The 22335-nt window shown below is 36.1% G+C and overlaps 1 protein-coding gene across 10 annotated transcripts in view; it reads left to right on the forward strand.

Moving 5' to 3' along the window:
- Positions 1–20910, forward strand: part of LOC121729954 (neuropathy target esterase sws) — a 47379-nt gene extending 26469 nt beyond the window's left edge. For 4 of the 10 annotated variants that reach the window (XM_042118704.1, XM_042118708.1, XM_042118706.1 and 1 more), the window contains 11 exons: positions 1679–1797; positions 2727–2840; positions 3449–3631; positions 4324–4479; positions 5059–5178; positions 5996–6182; positions 8703–8819; positions 15254–15465; positions 16048–16250; positions 17000–17144; positions 19685–20910. In XM_042118704.1, coding sequence (XP_041974638.1) covers positions 1679–1797; positions 2727–2840; positions 3449–3631; positions 4324–4479; positions 5059–5178; positions 5996–6182; positions 8703–8819; positions 15254–15465; positions 16048–16250; positions 17000–17144; positions 19685–19795 — 1667 coding nt within the window. In that variant the 3' untranslated portion in view covers positions 19796–20910. Of the gene's footprint in view, positions 1–1678; positions 1798–2726; positions 2841–3448; positions 3632–4323; positions 4480–5058; positions 5179–5995; positions 6183–7869; positions 8427–8702; positions 8820–9133; positions 9251–15253; positions 15466–16047; positions 16251–16999; positions 17145–17601; positions 17685–19684 lie in introns of those variants that run through there. The other 6 variants (XM_042118707.1, XM_042118710.1, XM_042118705.1 and 3 more) reach the window with 4 other exon arrangements.
- Positions 20911–22335: the final 1425 nt, after the last annotated feature.

The raw sequence follows: 22335 nt of genomic DNA on the forward strand, positions 1-22335 counted from the left end.
TCGTCTGTCAAGCGCCCAAAATCGGCGTCTTAATCAGTTGTTTAACAACAGTCCAACTCAAAATGACTTGAGCATATCACGCTTTGTTTCGATTTTTGATTAAAAAAATATGTACCTCTGAAAGATAGTTGGTATCACATCACTATTGACGCGTGACGATAAGGGAGGAAAGGATAAGCATTACTAATTTGTGTTTGATAGAAAGGGATATGACTTATGTCAAATGCTTTCGTCATGGATTCAGACCAGTGTAATTTGAGCTCTGAATAAATTGAGTCTTGACAGTAAAAAAAATATTTTGTATGAAACGCACGAGATGTACACGGATGTGGTCGATACTAAGACAGATTTCGCTGTCATTATCTAAAGTAAGACCTATAAGTCTTACATATTGTCTGAAAGTATTCGCCTTGCATTAGGTGTCTAGAGGCTATGTGGTAGCTGTTGATACCTAATTAATAACGAAGAAAGAAATAAACCAAAATTTCCATAACATGTTTTCCGTCAAACATCAAACTTTAATAAATTATGATTAGAGAACAAAATTACCAAAAGTTGTTACACTGTGTAAGGTTTTGAAATTTAAATTTAAAATTTATATATATTAAATTCTGCTTCATCGCAAATTCGCGAGGCAGAATTCCAAAAAATGTTAAAAAATCTGCGATTCCCACGATTTTTTGTTTATTACTGCATGTCATGTCAGACGCTTGTCTTTACTGACGATCGTGCAAGCGATAGCGCGATGTAGCTGCCCGACAGCGACATCTAGTTAATAATATATGAACTAATTTGAAAAAATCAAGAATTTTAATATTTTCTAAGATACTAGCTGACCCGGCAAACGTTGTTTTGCTATATAAATTATTTCTAGCATCAATATAAAAAGTAGATAAAAACCTATTCTCAGACCTAACGAATGTACACATACAAAATCTCATTAAAATCGGTTGAGCCGTTTTGGAAGAACGCGCATAAACACTGTGACACGAGAATTTTCGATCATTTATTTTAAATGTGAAAGTGTGTCTGTCTGTCTGTCTGTTACCTATTCACGCCCAAATCGCTGAACCGAATTTGCCTAAATATGATATGGAGATACTTTGAGTCTTGAGAAAGGTACAGGACACTGGAAAAATTTAGGGTTACGCGCGATTTGAACCAATTTTAGTGCAACTGATTTGCGGGCGTCATCTAGTATTGAGTAATTTTAATCTATAGAATATTTTCGATTATTCTATACATACAAATATTATTTTGTAGTCTACAGCTCACAGCACACATATCAACTCGGAAAGGGATCGTCACCGTATCGCCTTTCGCCTCGCCGTCAACCTAACGTATGCACGTAACCAAAGCGTATCAGTAGCGCCTGTACGTCAACTCGGCTACGGCTAGGCGACGCCTCGCTTACTGCTCGCCGACCGCTGTCCCCTTCCGAGGCGAGGCGATTACGTTACGGTTCCGCTTAGTGTGCGTTGCAGTAGGGAGCTTCATACAAACAATATTGAACGGCTCGAGGCGATACGGTGCCGATCCCTTTCCGAGTTGATATGTGTGCTGTGATCTTATTACGGGTAGTATTAAAAATCAGTCGTCTAAATTCTGAATATTTAATTCAGGATACTAAATTCAATATCCAACATTCAGAAAGCTAAGTTGTTATTTTGGTTTTCAGGTCCCACGGTGCGGCTCACTTCGGATGTAATCAGGAAGCTTCTAGGAGTGACCATCATGGACCCCAACAATGAGTACAGGCTCAGCTCGTGGTTGGCGCAGCAAGAGGACAAACATAAGGTAACAGCAGATATACTTTTATAATAATAATTTATAATATTAAACTAAGAAGTCCATAAATAATTTCACTAATTCAAAACTCCAAGGGCCCGTTTCACCACTTCCTGATAAAGTGCCGAATAGGCTATTCACAATTTTTTTGACAGATTCTCCATACTTGATCTGTCAGGTGTTAATTGGTAAAAAGCCTATTCGGCACTTATCAGGAAGTGGTGAAACAGGCCCTAAGAAGTGTCTAAGTAAAAATAATCGTTTAAGTTATTTGAGGGGTTTTAGTTTCAGAATCGCTTAAAAAATTAAAGTATACATAGTATATTGATTAAGAAAAATTACGCAAAAAATAATGTACCTTTGATCGCGGTCGACGCTCGGTTGCGGCTGAATTGAGCTTGTCGACCTTTGAAAACTCAATTCTTCTCATCGAATACTTTATTTTCTCGTAATTTTTTTCCATGTATCTTATGGATTATAATAATGCCCGGATCACACCCGTAAGTGAGCTTATAATTTTGCATACGGCCAAAATCTATCATTTTTAAGGGGTGTCGACCTTTAGTTTTATGGTTTCTCGATTCATATTCAAAAAATGGTTCATGCATCTGATCCATAGGACTTTTATACGGCCGGCTCTCTCACTATAAAAAAAATCTGGAGTCTGGATCATGTGAGCTTTCAAACAAAATGTCTAGATCAAAATCAGTCCGCCAATTTATATACTCAGACAGGCACAGATAGGCAGAGAGACACGTCAAACTGATAACACTCCTTTTATTGGTAGGGTTAAAAAACAGTGCTCTTAAATACACGAGATTATAATATTATCTAATTCTGCGGCGTAGTGCGGAGTTTCTTTGGAACTATTTCAATGTAAACAAACGATTTGTTTTTTAATTATATGTATTTGTTAATATTATTTTATTTATTTACAGGTTGCCTTATACCAGTGTGACCCGAGCCTTACTCAGTGGACTCAGCGGTGCATTAGACAAGCAGATTGCATACTGATTGTTGCGCTGGGCGATAAGCAACCCAGTATTGGAAAGGTTTGTAGTTTCCACAAAAAAAAAAAAAACAAAAGGGCAGCGAAACTGTTCGTCGTTGACTTTGGTTTGGAGCAACGTTGTCAAGCAGTTAACCAGTAATGTCTGTCCTTCTCGTACTTATAAATCGATAAAGAGAAGTCTCGCTATCGGCATATAAAACACTAACCACATAAGGACAGTGGGCGATCGTATATCTCACTCCAACTTTCTGCTACTCTCAACAAGAAATAAAAATCGGCCAAGTGCGAGTCGGACTCGCGCACGAAGGGTTCCGTACTGTTATTAAGAAAAAATATGCCAAAATTGGGTTGGACTGAAGGAAACGGCCCCGTTTCCTTCAGGCCAACCGCAGATATACACAATCTGTGAAAATTTCAGAAGTCTAGCTATAGCGGTTCAGGAGATACAAGCTGGAGACAGACAGACGGACAGACAACGAAGTCTTAGTAATTGTCCCGTTTTAACCATTTGGGTATGGAACCCTAAAAAATAGATACGCACGTAGATCGTTACATCGATAGAACGGTGTATATTATATCTATCATATCATGCTGTCGTCAATAATACCGCCATATTATTTTTAACATCTGTCCCTCTCTCGCTTACAGATCGAGAAAGAGATAGAACGCCTAGCAATACGTACGCAAAAGGAGTTGGTCCTCCTACATCGTGAAGGCGGGCCCAACCCGTGCGGGACCGTGCACTGGCTCAACATGCGCTCCTGGGTCTCGCAGCATCACCACGTGAGGTGCCCGCACAGGATGTTCACGAGAAAGAGCCAGTATCGCATTGTGAGTATATGGAAGATATTTTGATTAACTTTGTAAACTTGTGTAAATTACGGATCACGTAGATAATTACCATTACCCATTGATCAATTACTACTTATCTGTGTCACTTGCGAAAAATATTGCAATTTTTCTACTGCCAATCGAGAACGAAATCAATATACGCGAGTAACGATCTCTTGACATATTAATATATTATGTAATATTTAAAGTAGCAATAAATCAGTGTACGAATTTAAATGTGTTCAGGCTGTTATCGGAGTATGTAGTTGATTTGTTTAATTATACAAAGTGATTTAAATATAAATACAAATTTTAATGGCTTGATATTATGAGAAAATTAAATGATATAGTGAGGGAGACCTAGAACTATTTTTTTTTGATTACTAACAAGCTTATTTTTTGTGAGCAGCTTCATTTTGATAAGACAAACAACTTTTTTATTTGCGATAAATCTTGAAACTGGTAGGTAGCTAACAGAGATAGAAAGGATTTAATACTTTGATTCGATGGTCCTAAAATATGGATTGTTCTATTTCTAGGACAATGTTACTCTTAAATTAAATAACTATTAACCTACAAATATACAAAAAAAATAGTTGGTTGAGGTTCCGTTTTAGGGTGCAGTAGTCAAACAAGTTTTGTTGATTACAGAACCCTAAAACGGAACCCTAACGACAGTTTCTTTTTCACAGAGCGAGCTCTACAGCAAAGTGCTAATGTCAGAAGCGAACGTGCACTCTGACTTCAGTCGTCTGGCGCGCTGGGTGACCGCCACGTCGGTCGGGCTGGTGCTGGGCGGGGGTGGGGCGAGGGGCGCCGCCCACGTTGGCATGATACGCGCTATACAGGTATGGTGATAATCTATCCATACTAATATTATAAATGTGTCTGTCTGTCTGTTACCTGACTCCTAAACCGCTAAATCGATTTTGCTGAAATTTGGTATATGGATATATTTTAAGTCAGTTAGTTAGAGTACAGTTTCCGTGCGATAAACGAATTTTGACGCGAAGATGCGGGTGCCATCTAGTTTAATAAATAAACTCCTGCGAGTGAAAGAGACAAATAGTCATTGAACCATAAAGTTAATATACCTAGCGGAATAGAGAAACAAAGGCCTGAGCAAGCGAGACAGTAACACTGCGTGGTAAAAAGAGACCGGAGGCGTGTGATATATGACAGCAACAATCTTTTTTTGACGTCCAGTCGGCACGTGCCGCACGTTGACAATTTAATCTCATAGAATTCATGTTCAATCATGCTTGTGTACGTCTACACGTACACATATTTTTCACACAGATCAAAATCAATTTTGGTTACGTTTGACAGCTCGAGATTGTTGCTCTATTCCGCTAGGTATATTAACTTTATGCATTGAACATATTTTACCTGCTCCGCAACGGTACTCACGTCAAAACACGTTTCAGGAGGCGGGCATCCCGATCGACATGGTGGGCGGAGTCAGTATCGGTGCGTTCATGGGCGCGCTGTGGTGCATGGACCGTAACATCACCACCGTCACACAGAAAGCTCGGGAGTGGTCCAAGGTTAGTGACAAGCGGACTGTAGGCTATGGGAATATTTGACATCTGCGTATTTACATAATACAAGCTGTCCCGGCAAACGTTTCTTTGCCATATAAAGTATTTCGCCCGTATTATTTTATTGAACATAACACCACCATAGCAACGTCCATCGCTATCCCGTCGCACAAACAATAGTCGCCGTCAGTTCATGCGCTTATCAATGCACTTATCAATATAATAAGTACCCAGTAGCCGATTTTCAGACCCACTGAATATGCATATAAAATTTGGTTAAAATCAGTAAAGCCATTTCGGAGGAGTACGCGGCCTAACATTGTGACACGAAAATTTTATAAGTATATAAGATTTACTAAGTACTAACCTAAGCCTAACTAATGTCGATAAAAATGGTATGAATATACTAGGGGTCATGGGAAAAGAAATAGGGTAGTTCTTATGAATATTTGTGTAATATTAGTGTACCATCGAGGAAATTGATTCGTAGGCAGTTGACGGATCAACATCATTTGGTCGGATCGTGTTAATTCAATGGCAAATTGTGATCTGTCGGCTGGGTTTGACGTAACGCGTCCAAACTACGTAGGTCCCCCATCTGCCTAGGATTTGACTTCTCTGATAGTACATATATGTTGTAGTTGTAGTATGGTTCAAAAAACATATTTCGACAACACAAATTGCTGACGACGTCTAGTAATTTTTGAAAGGAAAGTGTGTAGAACACTTCTCATCCTGGCTACCATTTAATAATGAAACAAATTAATGTATATTAAATAAATACCCAACATTTTTGCTTAGCGTATACACGATATGTTTTCAGAAAATGACCCAATGGGGCAAGCAACTCCTGGACCTCACGTACCCGGCGACCTCCATGTTCTCCGGGCGGCAGTTCAACGCGACGATCCGCGCGACCTTCGGCGAGGTGCACGTCGAGGACCTCTGGCTGCCGTACTTTACTGTCACTACCGATATCAGCTCGAGCTGCATGCGCGTGCACAGGCACGGTGAGTGATGATGATGAGTAGGAGTATGTGTCAAATGAATTAGTATTCTCTAATGGTGCGCTTATACGGGCAACTAAAATTGCTCAACTCCAGTCAATTCTCGTCAACTTTGACGTCACGATTACATCAAGCAATTTGCGGCAACAAACAGCAATATTGCGCAATACAATATTGAGCGATGTGGCCATCGAATATTTGAGCGATATGACATTGAGCGATGAGCGATATGAAATAAATTGCTCCATATTGCTCCACTAATAGCTCCAGATCGTTCCATTCGTGTCGCCGAGCAATTATTGCCCGTGTAAGCGCTTCTTAGTTGCAATATACGTGATGAACCTTGCTAGGTGATTAAGTATATTGCAACAGCTACTACAATGGCAGACATTGCTCGATATAATGTTCTCGTCTGTCAAAAAATTGGTATACAAAATTCAAATACAACATTTTTACTAAAGAGACTAGATATTGGGACAGATATGCAACAGGGGTTTGACAGCAAATGTTACACAGTATCTACTGTAAAACTTATGTTGCAAAGCAAGGTGTATGTAATCACTCTGCAGGCTTCTGAGACCTGACTGTTAGGAAATTTTGTTTAAAATATTCAAATAAGTTATAACTTATAATTCATACAAAATTGAATTCTCTAAACTATTTAAATTATTTTTAACTTTTGGTAGTATTTAATCACAAGTAGGTATTCAACATATTTTTTGTCATATATTTTGTATTAGGGATGGAAAAAGTGGAAAATCGTCCAACCCTGTGTTTTGTGCCTAACTTCACTTGCAATTTTTACGACAACACTTTTACACCGGGTTGAATCACTTGAGTTTTTGATTATATTTAATTTTATATTTAATTTACAAACTATATAATATGTTTTTAAAAGTATTTTAGTACTATTTGACGCATAATCAACAATAGAATAGTATTAACACACATTCATGGACAAGAAGTTACGTCGCTTTGTGCACCTTACTAACACGTCATTTGCTTGTGTGAGACAAGTGTGTGTGATATACGGGATTCTGTAGCGAAATGTACAAAATACATCCATTAATTGGCAGAATATCATTTGTAACAATATATCATTGTTAACATGTCATTGCAATCATTAGGATGGAAAAAATTGGGAGAGACATTTGTTTTCGAGCACGATTATTCAAAATTTACCATAATCATTCATTTTGTCGTGGATCCAAATTATAAACATCATGAAACACCAAGCCTAAACCTGGGGCCGTACCACGAAACCGTTTTGAGACTCAAACAATCGTACGAGAATGCCGCGTCCTACTCTAATAAACGTAAAATGGCGTTGTTAGAGCAGGACGCGGCATTTTCGTCCGATTGTTTGAGTCTCAAAACTGTTTCGTAGTAGGCCTGCAGGTTTCAGTCTACAGAATCCTAATTAAATGTTCGTTGTTTAATGCATGCTTTCGTTGTGTGATTTATTTTGTGAACACTGCCGACCAGATGACATTTTTTTATTAAGATTTTATGGCCTGGTAATAAACCCTACCAGATGACAGCTGAACAGACAAAATGGCGGACGTCTAACCATCATACGATTTTGTGTCTATGGTGCGACGACTGAGCTAGGTTTTCCGCTACAGTGATTTTTTATTTTATTTTAACCACACTCACTTGCATTTATGTGTGTTTGTTCGATCGTGTGAAGTAAGTCGACCTACAAATCCGACATTTGCTTTGTGTTGTCATTACTCAAAAAAACGAGCGCTTGTGATTGGTTTACAATAATGCTAATTTGGGAGCTCTAAACGGTACGTAGACAATGTCGGGTTGGACCCTCGCCGTTCAGTCGTTAGTATGCATGAGTGTGGTTCATTTTTTTTATTTCTTCCCCTCTCATCATCACTGTAGTAACTCTCCCCCCTAACCCGTAGCGTAGCATGACCATATCGATGTAACTGTTGCACGTTTCGGTGTTGCCTCAGTACAAAAAGTCGTTTGAAAAATTGATGTTCTTTCTAATTTCAAATTATAGTTTGGTCGTTAAATCGAATGCGATATGATTACTGAATATGTAGATAGAGTTTTCTGATTCAGATGACACTGACTTGTGACTTCTGCATAATATATTATGTACTATTGTGTTGCATATTATATGTAGTCTATGACAGATGACCGATTTTTTGTGAATACCAACGAGTACTGACAATATATATCTGCAAAATCATGCAAATCCAAAGTATTAAATGTTTACTATAATTGGCAATAACATTGGCATTATATTTTTTATTTATTCGTCAAAAAAAATAATTGGTTTCTTACGCCATCATACTTTTTAATTTTCATGTGTATATTTATTCATCAAACTGTGTATAGGCTAGTTTATGTCATCAATCATTATCATGGCATGCCATACTGCACATCATGAGCGTCATTTCTTCTCCATGGATGGTGTCAATCTAAGCACATATCGCACCGGGGACCAGCACAGATTAACGTTTATATCGGTTTTGCGTTTCTAATTGGTTACGGGCGCCGCAGGTTCCCTATGGCGATACATTCGCGCCTCGATGTCGCTTAGCGGGTACATGCCGCCGCTGTGCGACCCCGTAGACGGCCACCTCCTATTGGACGGCGGTTACGTCAACAACCTCCCAGGTAAACCAATCACAGCGCGCCGTCCGTGCGTGCGTAATACCGACCAATCGGAGCGTAGATGCGTGCGCAGCGCACGACTGAGTGTAAATATTACTCGGTCGCGTGTTTTAACAATTTAAAGTATCAAATTAAAATGAATTTAAAAAAGTTTTTTAGTGGTATTGGTGGATTTTCTTAACATTTTTAGAGCATTTAACTCGCTATTTCACCGGTTAGGCTATTTCATTTTAGCAATATTTACACTCAGTAAGCAAGGTAAGTGACAACACGGGTGAATGCGGTGTGGGCGGTTGAGATAGCACGGTGTGAACTAGGTATGCTGTGGCGGTACTGTCGCGCGTCTATGAGCATCGCGGGCATATTCCCGCCGATCTGCGATCCCATGGACGGACATCTTCTGTTGGACGGGTGCTACGTTAACAACGTCCCAGGTTGGTGTTTTGTGTATCTTTTATTTTGTTGATTAATATTATACGTGTGAGGATGGTTGTTTGATTCTAAACAGCTGAGCGAATTTTAATAATGACACAAAGGATATATTATTATTCGCAAAATAAAGAGTTCAAAAGCGAGCGAATAAAGGCATGAACATATAATAAAAAAAACCAAAGCTGCGGGTGTTAAATAATAATAATACGATAAATACATTTATGTACTAAAACCATATTTTAAAGGTTAGCGGAAATAATATTTAGTTACAAATTTAAATGTAAATGTAAAGAATAATAATTTTAATTAGTTTAATTAAATTTAAATCTAAAGTGACATTATTTCACTAGGCTGGTCATTTTTCTACCAGGTTTTACAAATTGTTTTTAAATACTTCCGGTATAAAATATTTCCGCTAGTCTGATTAATGTTTAATAGTAAATTATTATTTTAATAATTTATTTTAATATACATAAAATCAGATTATTATTATAAAATATTTTTATATTTTACTGATATATTTACTAGTTTTTATAAAATTGTTAAAAATACTTCCGGAATAAAATATTTCCGGTAGTATACCGGAAATATTTTATTGATTCTGAAATTATTTAATATTAAGACTGTTAACTGTTAATATCCGTTTGGATAGTATAAAAACGAGAGTCAATAGTGAAAAAGTTTAGTTTGTGTCGAGAGACAGGAGCAACCAGAGAAATAAGATAAGTATTGTACTTTACTGATATTTTCTATTAATTTAGATACTTGTTGCTGTGTTTTAAGTTTATATAATACTTATAACTTATAATTATAATATATAATATAAGTAAATAAGTAATCGATTTATTTAAATGTTTGATGTTTGATTGTTATATTATTTGTGTACAAAGTTGGAAAGAGTTTAAATTTAATAAAATAATAATTAGGGTAAATTATAAGACTCTTAATGAAATAAATAATGAATTTAAAAAATTAAAATTGTTTCATTTTACTATTTTTTTTACATTTATATTTTTAATAATTTAATATCAGAAGTGGGATAAATCAAACCATTATTTTAGACGCTTTTTTTTATAGTATTTTTTTTTTAAAGTATGAAATTTTCGATAGCTAATATATATATTTTTTTTTGCAGGATGGATGCTGAAACTGTCTCCAATCTCCTCAAAGCATTTCGCGATGTCGTGTCTGCCACACAGCAGAAAAATGATGATGTTGCTCTGCCACTAATCGATCCTGAAACAAGCGACAGTGGTGCAAAGCGTTGGTGTGACAGCATCGAGAGTCTTCGGGTGGATTTCAACTGAAGCAGGATCAAGACAGCAGCTAAAGCCGGTAAGGCCCTGAATGGATCTGGTCAGACGTACTTCGAGTTCTGGGAACCTACGGAAGGCAGGACTTGGGCGAAATTTCGTACCAACATGAAAAGTGTGTGTGTGTGTAGTGAGGCAAAAGTAAAGACTTTAATTAATTCACTTATCCCCAGCAATACCAGGGAAGTACGGCAGTTTATCATATGGTCCTCACAAGTTATTTCAGAGAGTTTGTTCCAAATTTTGCGTCCCGAACGGCACCAATAACTAAATTCACAAAAAAAAAAAAAAGAAAAATGGGAGTGGGCACCGAACAGGATTTAGCTAGAAATTACGTCGTAAAACATTTATCATCTAAGCCATTATTAACTATATATGACCCAAAATTACCTACAGAACTTTACACTGACGTAAGTCAGAATACGGAGCTATACTATATAATGTCAAAACTGTCGTTGCCTATTTCAGCAAAAGGACGTCTCCCGCTGAATCAAAGTACATAATATTGCTCTATGAATTACAAACTTTGGCGACATTTAATGCTTTAAAACGTTTTAGTGTATAAATCTAATAGGCACTAAATTACTACCGTTGTATAAAATAGATTTACAATTGTGTTAGTATCGCTATAACTCGATAACGGCTGGACCGATTTGGCTAATTTTAGTCTTAAAATGATCGTGGAAGTTCAGGGAAGGTTTATAAGTGACACGAAGTTCACCGGAACATCTATTCTAGTTATTTATAAAAAGGGTTAATACATAAGACATGTTGTTTTTCTCAGCCGTAATCCAGTAAATGATTCTAATACTGTTAGTGTTAACATAGAAATATCACCTCACGATTTCTCTGAACTGTCATATTCGACAAATCTTATTGAAGAACCTCAGTCTTGGTTAGAAATTGCCCAACAAAACGATTCAAAATTAAGAGTTGAATCCGACGAAATTGATAAAGATCAATGCTATTTACGCAATAAAATTCTCGTGTCACAATGTTAGTTAGGTACCGTCCTCCGAAATCCTCCGAAACGGTTTTACTGTTTTTTTTTTACCAAATTTTATATACATTTTTAGTAAGCCTGAGAATCGGCTACTGGCTACTTTTTATACTGATAAGTACATTTGTTGAATTAATAAAAGTAAATTATTACAACTTGAGACTGACGGCGACCATTGTTTGGGCGACGGTGACGCTATCGCGATGGACGTTGCCATGGTGCCACACTTATTTTGTCACTTCAATAAAATAATATGGGTGAAATAAAAGTACAACCTAATTAGCAAAAATGTTATGTACCAAAAGGGTCTACAATCTAGATACAATCTGCTAAAAACTATTTCATGACGAAAACTGTAATGTGGGGTACAATAAAGTAATTAATGAACTTCGTGAACATTTCTGGTTTCCCCGGATGTCAGCTTTGGTCACAAAATATTTAAAACATTGCCTGATATGTATTGAACGGAAAGGGCATGCTGGTCCTAAAGTAAACAGGGATATTTACACCTAACTGATAACTCTAATACCCTTTCACACTATCTACTTAGATTGTAGTCGTTTTTTGCAAACAAGTGATGGGTACATAATATACAATATATTGCTTTTAATTGATGGGCTGATGGCTTTACTAAATTTTCAAATCAATCAAATTGTTTATTCACCGAATGCAGTATATATACAACTGTGTTATCTCATCTAATTGATGCTTCCATTCTAGGATTAAAATAGTGTGTGAAACTTATTAATTGTACATTACTTTAAATTAAAATATCATTAATAATAAGTCAATAATAACTTAAATAATAACTTAAATCAAAGCAAATAATTCGTTAAAATAATATAATTCATCTATAATATAATAAAACCTTACAATACATTATAACAATTCATCAACATTAAAATACAAGTTAAAATTCATCGATTCAATATTAATAATAAAAATGGTTAATAATTCAATCAGTCAAAGAATTCATTTAAATACTAAGGAGTCACAATTTAAGTGTATATTTAAATTCCTTTAAAGATAACTCTCGGATATTCTTTGGTACGCTATTATAAATTTTTATGGCCACAAAATTAAATTCGAGTCTGGTTGGATCCCTAGACATGTATTTTCTATCCTCGTTATTTGCCGGAAAGAGGTCTATATTTTTTTTGGAACCGTATCAACGGTCATAACTGGTAAAGGAACAATTTTAGTTCTGGCCAAATCCGTAACTTATTTAGAGAGCTAGCAACTGAACATCATAATATGATAGCAACAGGGACACCAAGGGGAAATTGCCAGGTAGAAAGATACGTTTCCACAGTTATGGATATTATGCTAAATACTTGTTGTAATGGCTCGTCAGATTGGCCGAACGGATTGTGGAAGGTCCAACAATCAATAAATACCACAATAATTCAAAGTTTTACAGAATTTACACCCGTCACGTTTACGTATTGGTCGTAATGCTAATATTCCCCCAATCCAAGCCCAACTAAACGAGGTACGATTAGATTTACCCGAAAATAGATGTTAGATCTGATCGCGAATAGCTTACCTTATCTTTGTTAGCAAGCAAACAAATTTAAAACTAGATTCTCAGTGAGACGGGATACGAAGGTATTTGAAGTAGGCAATGTAGTATAATATAATATTATGTAAGGCAAGATCACAGACGACATGAAAAGCTTTATCCTAAGTATAGACTAGTTCCCTATTATTCTTCCTACTCCTCCTATTTTCTTCTGATTAATTTCGTTGCGGGTCCCAAGACAGCTTTAGCATGTCCCTCGGGCTCCCTGAGATCATAGTATCAAAGGGTTTTCGTGGTTGGATGCCGCTGTCGATCCTGGTGACACAGGAGATGCAGTGGTGGGAATGTGTGGTGGGCCAAAGCCCGTTTAAAAAAATATATAGGTCCTTATGAAATAACTGCTTCTTCCAAATGATATCTACGCCTTACGGGGAACAGGTAGATTAAGAGCGATAACTGCAGTAGCTAAAGATAAATTGAGATTATGGCCGGGAGAATGGACTGATCATGATAATATTGTGTGAAATAAAAATTATAACTTTTGTAAGAATTTTACGATTTCTTTTGTGTGTTCTTAATGATATAAGACACAGATTGTAAATAAAAGGAATGTTATATTATGTGAACTATTTTGATGTAACAATTGAAAATAAGGGTTAATATGGTTAATAACATATAAAAGTGTTATACAATAATTGTTGGTAACTGCTGAAAGTCAGTGCTCTGCTTTAGGCTCGTCTCATGTGCAGCAGGTGTGGAGCCAGGAAATTGAAGTTAGATCACTGACCGTTGCTATGTCCACTTAATGTGAGAAGTAGGATAGTAGCAATGTATGATGTACATAATATTATACTTAAGTCTCTAGTTGAATCGGAGTTGAGTTGAGGAAATAGAAGTTAGATCACTGATCGTTGCTATGTCCACTTGATGTGAAAAGTAGGACAGTAGCAATGTATGATGTACATATTATACTTAAGTCTCTAGTTATAGAAGTTAGATCATTAGACTGATCGTTGCTATGTCCACTTAATGTGAAAAGTAGGATAGTAGCATTGTATGAAGTGCAATGTACATATTATACTTAAGTCTTTAGTTGAATCTAAGTACAGTAAAAGTTAACACAAAGAATGTACTTCAGAGAACGAAGTACAAGTCAGTATGGCCGTGTTAAATAATAATAATACGATAAATACATTTATGTACTAAAACCATATTTTAAAGGTTAGCGGAAATAATATTTAGTTACAAATTTAAATGTAAATGTAAAGAATAATAATTTTAATTAGTTTAATTAAATTTAAATCTAAAGTGACATTATTTCACTAGGCTGGTCATTTTTCTACCAGGTTTTACAAATTGTTTTTAAATACTTCCGGTATAAAATATTTCCGCTAGTCTGATTAATGTTTAATAGTAAATTATTATTTTAATAATTTATTTTAATATACATAAAATCAGATTATTATTATAAAATATTTTTATATTTTACTGATATATTTACTAGTTTTTATAAAATTGTTAAAAATACTTCCGGAATAAAATATTTCCGGTAGTATACCGGAAATATTTTATTGATTCTGAAATTATTTAATATTAAGACTGTTAACTGTTAATATCCGTTTGGATAGTATAAAAACGAGAGTCAATAGTGAAAAAGTTTAGTTTGTGTCGAGAGACAGGAGCAACCAGAGAAATAAGATAAGTATTGTACTTTACTGATATTTTCTATTAATTTAGATACTTGTTGCTGTGTTTTAAGTTTATATAATACTTATAACTTATAATTATAATATATAATATAAGTAAATAAGTAATCGATTTATTTAAATGTTTGATGTTTGATTGTTATATTATTTGTGTACAAAGTTGGAAAGAGTTTAAATTTAATAAAATAATAATTAGGGTAAATTATAAGACTCTTAATGAAATAAATAATGAATTTAAAAAATTAAAATTGTTTCATTTTACTATTTTTTTTACATTTATATTTTTAATAATTTAATACGGGCGTCCTTAAGGTTACCTTTATTGTTGCCTTAAAAGTGACACTTGATTACGCTTGCCCATTGACAAAAAGTTCGTTATATTGAAAATTTTTTGATTAACTGTCGTATTTAATTGTTAAAGTCAACTGTCTATATTTCTTATAAAACTACAACAAACCTTACAGCTGACGTGATGCGGTCTCTCGGCGCTAAACACATACTCGCTATCGACGTGGGCTCGCAGGACGACACGGACTTGACCAACTACGGCGACGACCTGTCCGGCTGGTGGTTGCTGTGGAAACGGTGGAACCCGTTCACTACGCCAGTAAAAGTACCCAACTTACCGGATATACAGAGCAGATTGGCGTATGTGTCGTGTAATAGACAGCTAGAGGTAAATAAATTGTAAATAAAGATGTAACTATTTTATTCACACACAAATTGAGATATGTAATAAAAATAGAGAGTCGAGCCAATGACGTTCTATCAGTGCTATATCAACTTACTAGAAGAAGCCACTTTAATAGGACTACACTGACGCGGTGTGAAGCGTGTACAATAAGGGAAGTTGATTCCTAGGCAGATGGCGGACCTAAGTAATTTGGTCGCGTTAAGTCAAACTCATCCAACCAATCACAGCTATAGGTCTACCAGGATCTGATGGCAATTTTTGACAGCCAATTCTCAAAAAATATCCTTGATCATTGGATACATTTTTATATTTGCATGTATCACACACAGAATCAGCCGCTAAAAGAAGAAAAAAGGGTCAAAATGTTTTATTACAATTACTCCGGTATTGCTAGAGTAAATTTATTTTCTCACTTTTTGCCATCAGATTCTGGTAGACCTATACATTGAATTGACATAATACGACCACATGACGTAGGTCCGTCAACTGTCTAGGAATCAATATCCTCGATGGTACATAGATATTATTTCTGCACATTCAACTCATTATTCACGCAATTTCCAGGAAGTAAAGAAATCCGACTACTGCGAGTATATTCGGCCTCCCATCGACGCGTACAAGACTCTCCAGTTCGGTTCGTTCGACGAGATCCGCGAGGTGGGGTACCGGCACGGCTGCGCGTACTTCGAGGGACAGCGGCGCGGCGGCGGCGGCGGCGTCAGCGGCGCCAGCGCGCAGCGCGCGCACGCCGCGCCCGCACTCTCCGAGTTAGTCCACACTAATATTATAAATGCGATAATATGTCTGTCTGTCTGTTATCGCTTCACACCCAAACCGCTGAATCGATTTTGCTGAAACTTGGTATGGGGATATATCCCGGGAAAATGTACGGTTTCCGCGCGATAAACGAGTTTTGGCGCAATGAAGTTGCAGGTATCATCTAGTATACAATATATACGGACAGATATGCCTATTGCTCAATATTTATTCATAAACATACAAGCTCTAATTTATGACAGGTTTAGGGTGCGTTTCCACTGACGCGGACCGGAGCTTAGCGGTGCCCGAATTGACCAATCGTGCTATGACAGCGAAGCGGAGCGAAGATTTCGAGCATAGTGCTTGGTCAATTTGCACCGCTAAGCTCTCTCCGCGTCAGTGGAAACATTAATATTATTTGGCGTAGCTGGAGTTATTGGCACATGCTTACAAAGTTACAATAACGTACACTAGGTACCAATCCGGCCATCGTTTGATCGCGATCTACCAGAAGCGTGCCCAGCGCGCTTGCATTCGTCCTACTTACTGATCACCCTTCTATTTTTGCGTAGTAATCTCAAATTGTATCCAATGCCGTTATAGCGGTACGGTAAGCATCATATTTTATTTGCATACACTCTGTAGTAAACGATCTTATCGTACGCAAATAAGGCTATATAATACGAGCTGTGAATCAATGGGAATTCCTTAGTTCTATCTCTAATTATTATATTAATGAAACTTTATCTGTTCGCAGCTACACGTTCACGGATCTGGCGCAGATGGTGTGCTCTGTCCGGACGGCCCGCGACGAGGAGAACGAGTCATCATCATCATCAGACTACGAGGACGACCAACGCTTCGAGGGATACGCGTCAGAGCCCAGCGCTGGTATACTAGAGGTAAGATCTGTAGACTGTATTTTGTAGGAAATTTTTTGTTTGACTGTAGTTTGTAAATGTTTTACTAAGTAGAAGTTGATTTATAGCGCTAGTCACATTACGCGGTGATATATCTATGAGTGATAAATTTAAAGGAAAAATGTTATGTTGTTGGCATAAGAGCTTTTCGCTTTAATAGTTCTGATATATAGAGCTCGCGATTTTATGTCATAAACATGAAAGCGTTTTCGCATTAAGGATCTTTTAATATAAAACTTGTTTTTAATATAAGTTTTAATATAATGTAATGTGGAAAGCGTACAATGTTTGAAAATAATTATATACGGTCACACTAAACATTGTTTTATGAAACGTAAAGTCAAAACTATGAGACGTGGTTCTGAATTAACAAGGCAAAGTTTATATAAAGTTATCTCATGGTCCTGACTATTATAACCGTGTACAATGGTTGCACCAGATGTCGTCCAGTATGGAAGACGGGGCCGCGTTCCGACGGGCGAGCGACACACAGCTCTGGCAACAATCTATATAGACCGATTGGTATACTTGGGTTTTTAAAATGGGTTGAGGAAGCTTATTGGCTTGGCAATGGACTGATAATACTCCAATAAGGTCTAACTGTGAAGTGGGTTAAAGTTTCTGAGTCAATTATTATGTTATTTCCATAGTTAATATACCTAGCGGAATAGAGCGACAATCTTGAGCTGTCAAACGAAACCGAAATTGGTTTACATCTGTGTGTAAAAATATGTGTACATAATACATATACACTTACACAAGCATGATTGAACATGAATTCTATGAGATTAAATTGTCAACGTGCCGATAAGTGCCGACTGGGCGTCAAAAAATTGAGTTCTGCTGTCTTGTATCACACGTCTCTTTTTACCACGCAATGTTACTGATAGTGACATTTCGCTTGCTCAGGCCTTTGTTTCTATTCCATTAGGTATATTAACTTTATGGTTATTTCTGTCGTTGTTCGTGTTTAAGAAAGAGATGACATGATAAACTCTAGGTTAACTTTGATCCAAATCCGTTCACATAAGCCTTAAACTATTAACAAAATTCCTTTCTTTGTAACGCCGATAAAAAAAGACAATTTAACTGGTGAAGAGAAACCTTAAAAACATATTTTTAAGTCCTGAGTATCTAATTTAACCACTTCGCATGTCGGCAATTTAATTCTTCAAATCCTATAATGATAATCGATACAAGATTATGCTACTATGAATTAATTTTCTACCATGCTAAGCTTCTAAATAGTTTTTGTCTTATGTTATGTAATTTTAGTAATGATCAACATTGAATTAATTTTCTACCCTGCTAAGCTTCTAAGGCCCGATTCGACCAAACTTGAAGTTACACGAGTATAACTATCATGAGAATAATTTTACTCTTTTAATTTACTCTAGGATATTATCGTTTGCATTTTACCAAGTTACTCAAAGAGTATGAAATAAAATGTCAATTATAGTTCACAATGACACCGACCGTGACAGTTGAACCCTGTTGTGCAACTATTCTCAGTTTAATATTTACTCCACCAAAATAGCCCGTGTAAATATTTACTCCCGTGTAATTACCTCATTCTTGGATTAGAAGTTGGAAAAACGCAAAACCAGCTTACTCTTAGATCGGGAAACAGTTATACTCGAGTAAAATTTTACTCCAGTTTGGTCGAATCCGCCCTTAAGGCCCGATTCGACCAAACTTGAAGTTACACGAGTGTGACTATACTGAGAATAATTTTACTCCTTCAATTTACTCCAGGATATCTTCGTTTGCGTTTTACCAAGTTACTCGAAGAGTATGAAATAAAATGACAATTATAGTTCACAATGACACCGACCGTGACAGTTGAACCCTGTTGTGCAACTATTCTCAGTTTAATATTTACTCCACCAAAATAGCCCGTATAAATATTTACTCCCGTGTAATAACCTTATTCTTGGATTACAAGTTGGAAAAACGCAAAACCAGCTTACTCTTAGATTAGGAGACAGTTATACTCGAGTAAAATTTTACTCTCGTTTGGTCGAATCCGCCCTAATAGTGTTTGTCTTATGTTATGTAATTTTGGTAATGATCAACATAACTAACTAGATATAGAAAAAAAAACAAATCTAATGTATTGCTGCATAAAAAAAAAAAAACAAATCTGATGTATTGCTGAATCTATTTTGTTGTAATTACAAACTTATGTTTTGTTCATCATTATCAAATACTTTCTTTGTGAATTTCTCTCTGTTCTTCTTTTTGTTGTTTTCTTCTGTGGGGATAGTTGTTGTCAATTTTCTGTTGTCATTTCGTTTTGTTGGTCCAGTTGGCTCTTTGAAAATTTTCTTCCTTTGCAACCTGATTTTTTCTACTTCATTTTATAATATTATGTTATTTACATCTCATTCCAATTTTAAGGAAATAAGATCCCTTATCTGCCTATGAGTCATCTTATCTGATAGTACCTTTTTATATATATAGTAACGTTTTATTTTATTGTTTATTATATTTGGTATTTATTTCCCAACTTATATTTTCAGGACAGTCCCCGCCCGCGACGCGTCGGCGGCTCCCTCTCTCTGTCTGAAGACGAGATGGACTCGGAAACGGAGATGTACGATCCGCTGAATAAGCGCGCGCCGGCGAGGTGAGACGCCAACGCGCTCGACCTGTGCAAGGCCTTATTCAGGTACGTGCAGGCCGAGCCGGAGGACAAATAGGCGAAGCGGCCATTTTGTGTACGCGAAAGTAATTAGTAGTAGTAATTTTGTTTACGCAGGTGTCATCTTGCGTACGCGAAGGCCTTTGTTTAACGGACGTATGCACGGCCATTTTCTGTACGCAGTTGCTATCTAGCGTATACAGCAAGCGCCTTGTTTAACGGATGTTTGTTACGTAGCCATTGGTGTACGCAGGCGCCGTCTTGCGCACGCAAAGCCCGCTTTATTTAACGGACGGATGCACGTTCGGCCATTTTGTGTACGTAGGTGTCATCTTGCGTACGCAAAATGCGCTTTGTTTAACGGACGTACGTACGCATGGTAATTATTGTCCATGGCAGACATTTTGTTTACGCTAGTAAGCGCAATCTATTCGAAATAATTTTGCGTACGTTCGACTGATGAAGGCTGCTTGATGTAGTAAAAACATTTTAACTAGCATTAAACATCTGATTGGTGTGAAAAACAACAGACTGTAAACTATTGGTGCACTTGAGAATGAAGATTGTTGTAATTATTAAATGCTAGTCTTATAATAAATAATTTAGGCCATAATTGGAATTGTTAATAATTAAAATCTGCCCAATGAATAAATTTTATTTTTTGGTCAAATTTCAAGTTGGAATGGGTAACCAAAAAACTCAATTCCTGATCAGGATATTATATTTCCTCAAAATATTATGTAATCGAGTGTTATATAACATAATAAATAATTATTGTATATTAGGAATTTAGGTGGTCAAACCCACTAATAAATGTTTAGACAGCATATAACTATTAAAAGTCCGCTGTCTTTGTCTTTCACTTTTCCAATATGCCCGACCAAAACCAGCAGACTGTAGTATTATATTATTAGGTATAGCTATAATATTATACACAGTGCACAACATGCTCTTAAAAGTCAATGCAATCTTGGTAGCTTGTAAGTAACTTAATATTATGAATGATTTGGAATGTCAAAAGTATTGGAGAATTGATCCAAAGTTATCGACTGTGATTTATGATTAGGTACAGCTCAAAGCTTAAAGTTAGTTACTAGGTTTGTATGTAAAAAATATATATTGTGTATAATTTCAATATGATAACCGCGGTCTTAAAAAAATACGGACGTAACCTTGTCTAATCACGAGTGAAGCATAGTTATGGCTGCCCGTGTAGGATGTGTGCGTGTTATTGGCGCCGTCACTCAATGTACAATGACAGCGCGTTTTAATACCTAGTTGTGTGTGTGTGTGTCGGTCACGTGTAATGCTACGTCTTTATTTTTTTTACGTCCGTGATGATAACATTAATTCATTCATTGGACTGTTTTACCCGCCTGCGTGCTAGTGCCATCTATTTCTCTTTGAACGAAGGTCATAATATGGATGGCGTTCTAATAATGTGAGTAAAGCAGTCACATGCCATTCCACCCTATAGACTGTGTACTCGACAAATAAATGTACTAATTTAGATAATATAAAATGTAGCATTGCGTAAAGAAAAATTTAATGAGTGTCTATTTCATTATCATAATAATCGGTACATAAAAAATAATATAATTTGACAGCTATGTAGTAAAAATTGTTTAATTTATCTGATACATAATACAAAAGTTTTGTTCCTATTTCGTACTTAATTTTGCCATTTAATACAGGTAATTGGCCGTTTCATATTTTGAAAATTATCTAAAAGTACCATTGATACCATTTTAAACGAGATTATGCTGTCCACTTTTTAATTCAATATATCAAAAATGTTGTACTTAAGACTTCATCTATACATCTATACATATAAATAAAATTGGACTGTCTGTTTGTAATATTAATATAACCGTTTTTTACTAAATGCATATGAATATTTAGACGGTACTTACACCAAAATAATTTTTAGAATTTTTGTCTGTCTGTATATCTGTCTGTTTGTTCCGGCTAATCTCCGAAATGGCTGGACCGATTTTGACGGGACTTTTATTGGCTGATAGCTGATGCAATAAGGAGTAACTTAGGCTACTTTTTAACCGACTTCCAAAAAGGAGGAGGATATTTTTTAACTTTTTTATTTTTACCTATGTATTTTACATTTTATTGACGCGGACGAAGTCGCGGGTAACAGCTAGTTATTTAATAAAATCGAACGTAAGAATATAATAAATTGTATAATATATTATACTTTAGGTATAAATATTAGCTGAATTACATCACATACAAGTATCCAACTATGCCCAATGTCTGTAACTCTCAAATAGTATTGAAATATACGATTCTGTATAATAGTCAAAAGATTATAAATATCTTTTGTGTAACTATTACTGCTTTTTTATTTTCGTGGTCTTCAATGAGAGATTTTGCTTTTATTTATTGTAACATTGAAGTGTAAGAAAGATGTGTGTATGGTAGTAAATACAACATGTAAATAAATACGACTGATATTATAAACGGAGCTTGCCCTGAGGCACAAAATAGTTGCGCCAAATATAAGTGTATCAAATA

The sequence above is a fragment of the Aricia agestis genome, chromosome 8 (assembly GCF_905147365.1).
Source record: "Aricia agestis chromosome 8, ilAriAges1.1, whole genome shotgun sequence".
Taxonomy (NCBI): Eukaryota; Metazoa; Arthropoda; class Insecta; order Lepidoptera; family Lycaenidae; genus Aricia; species Aricia agestis.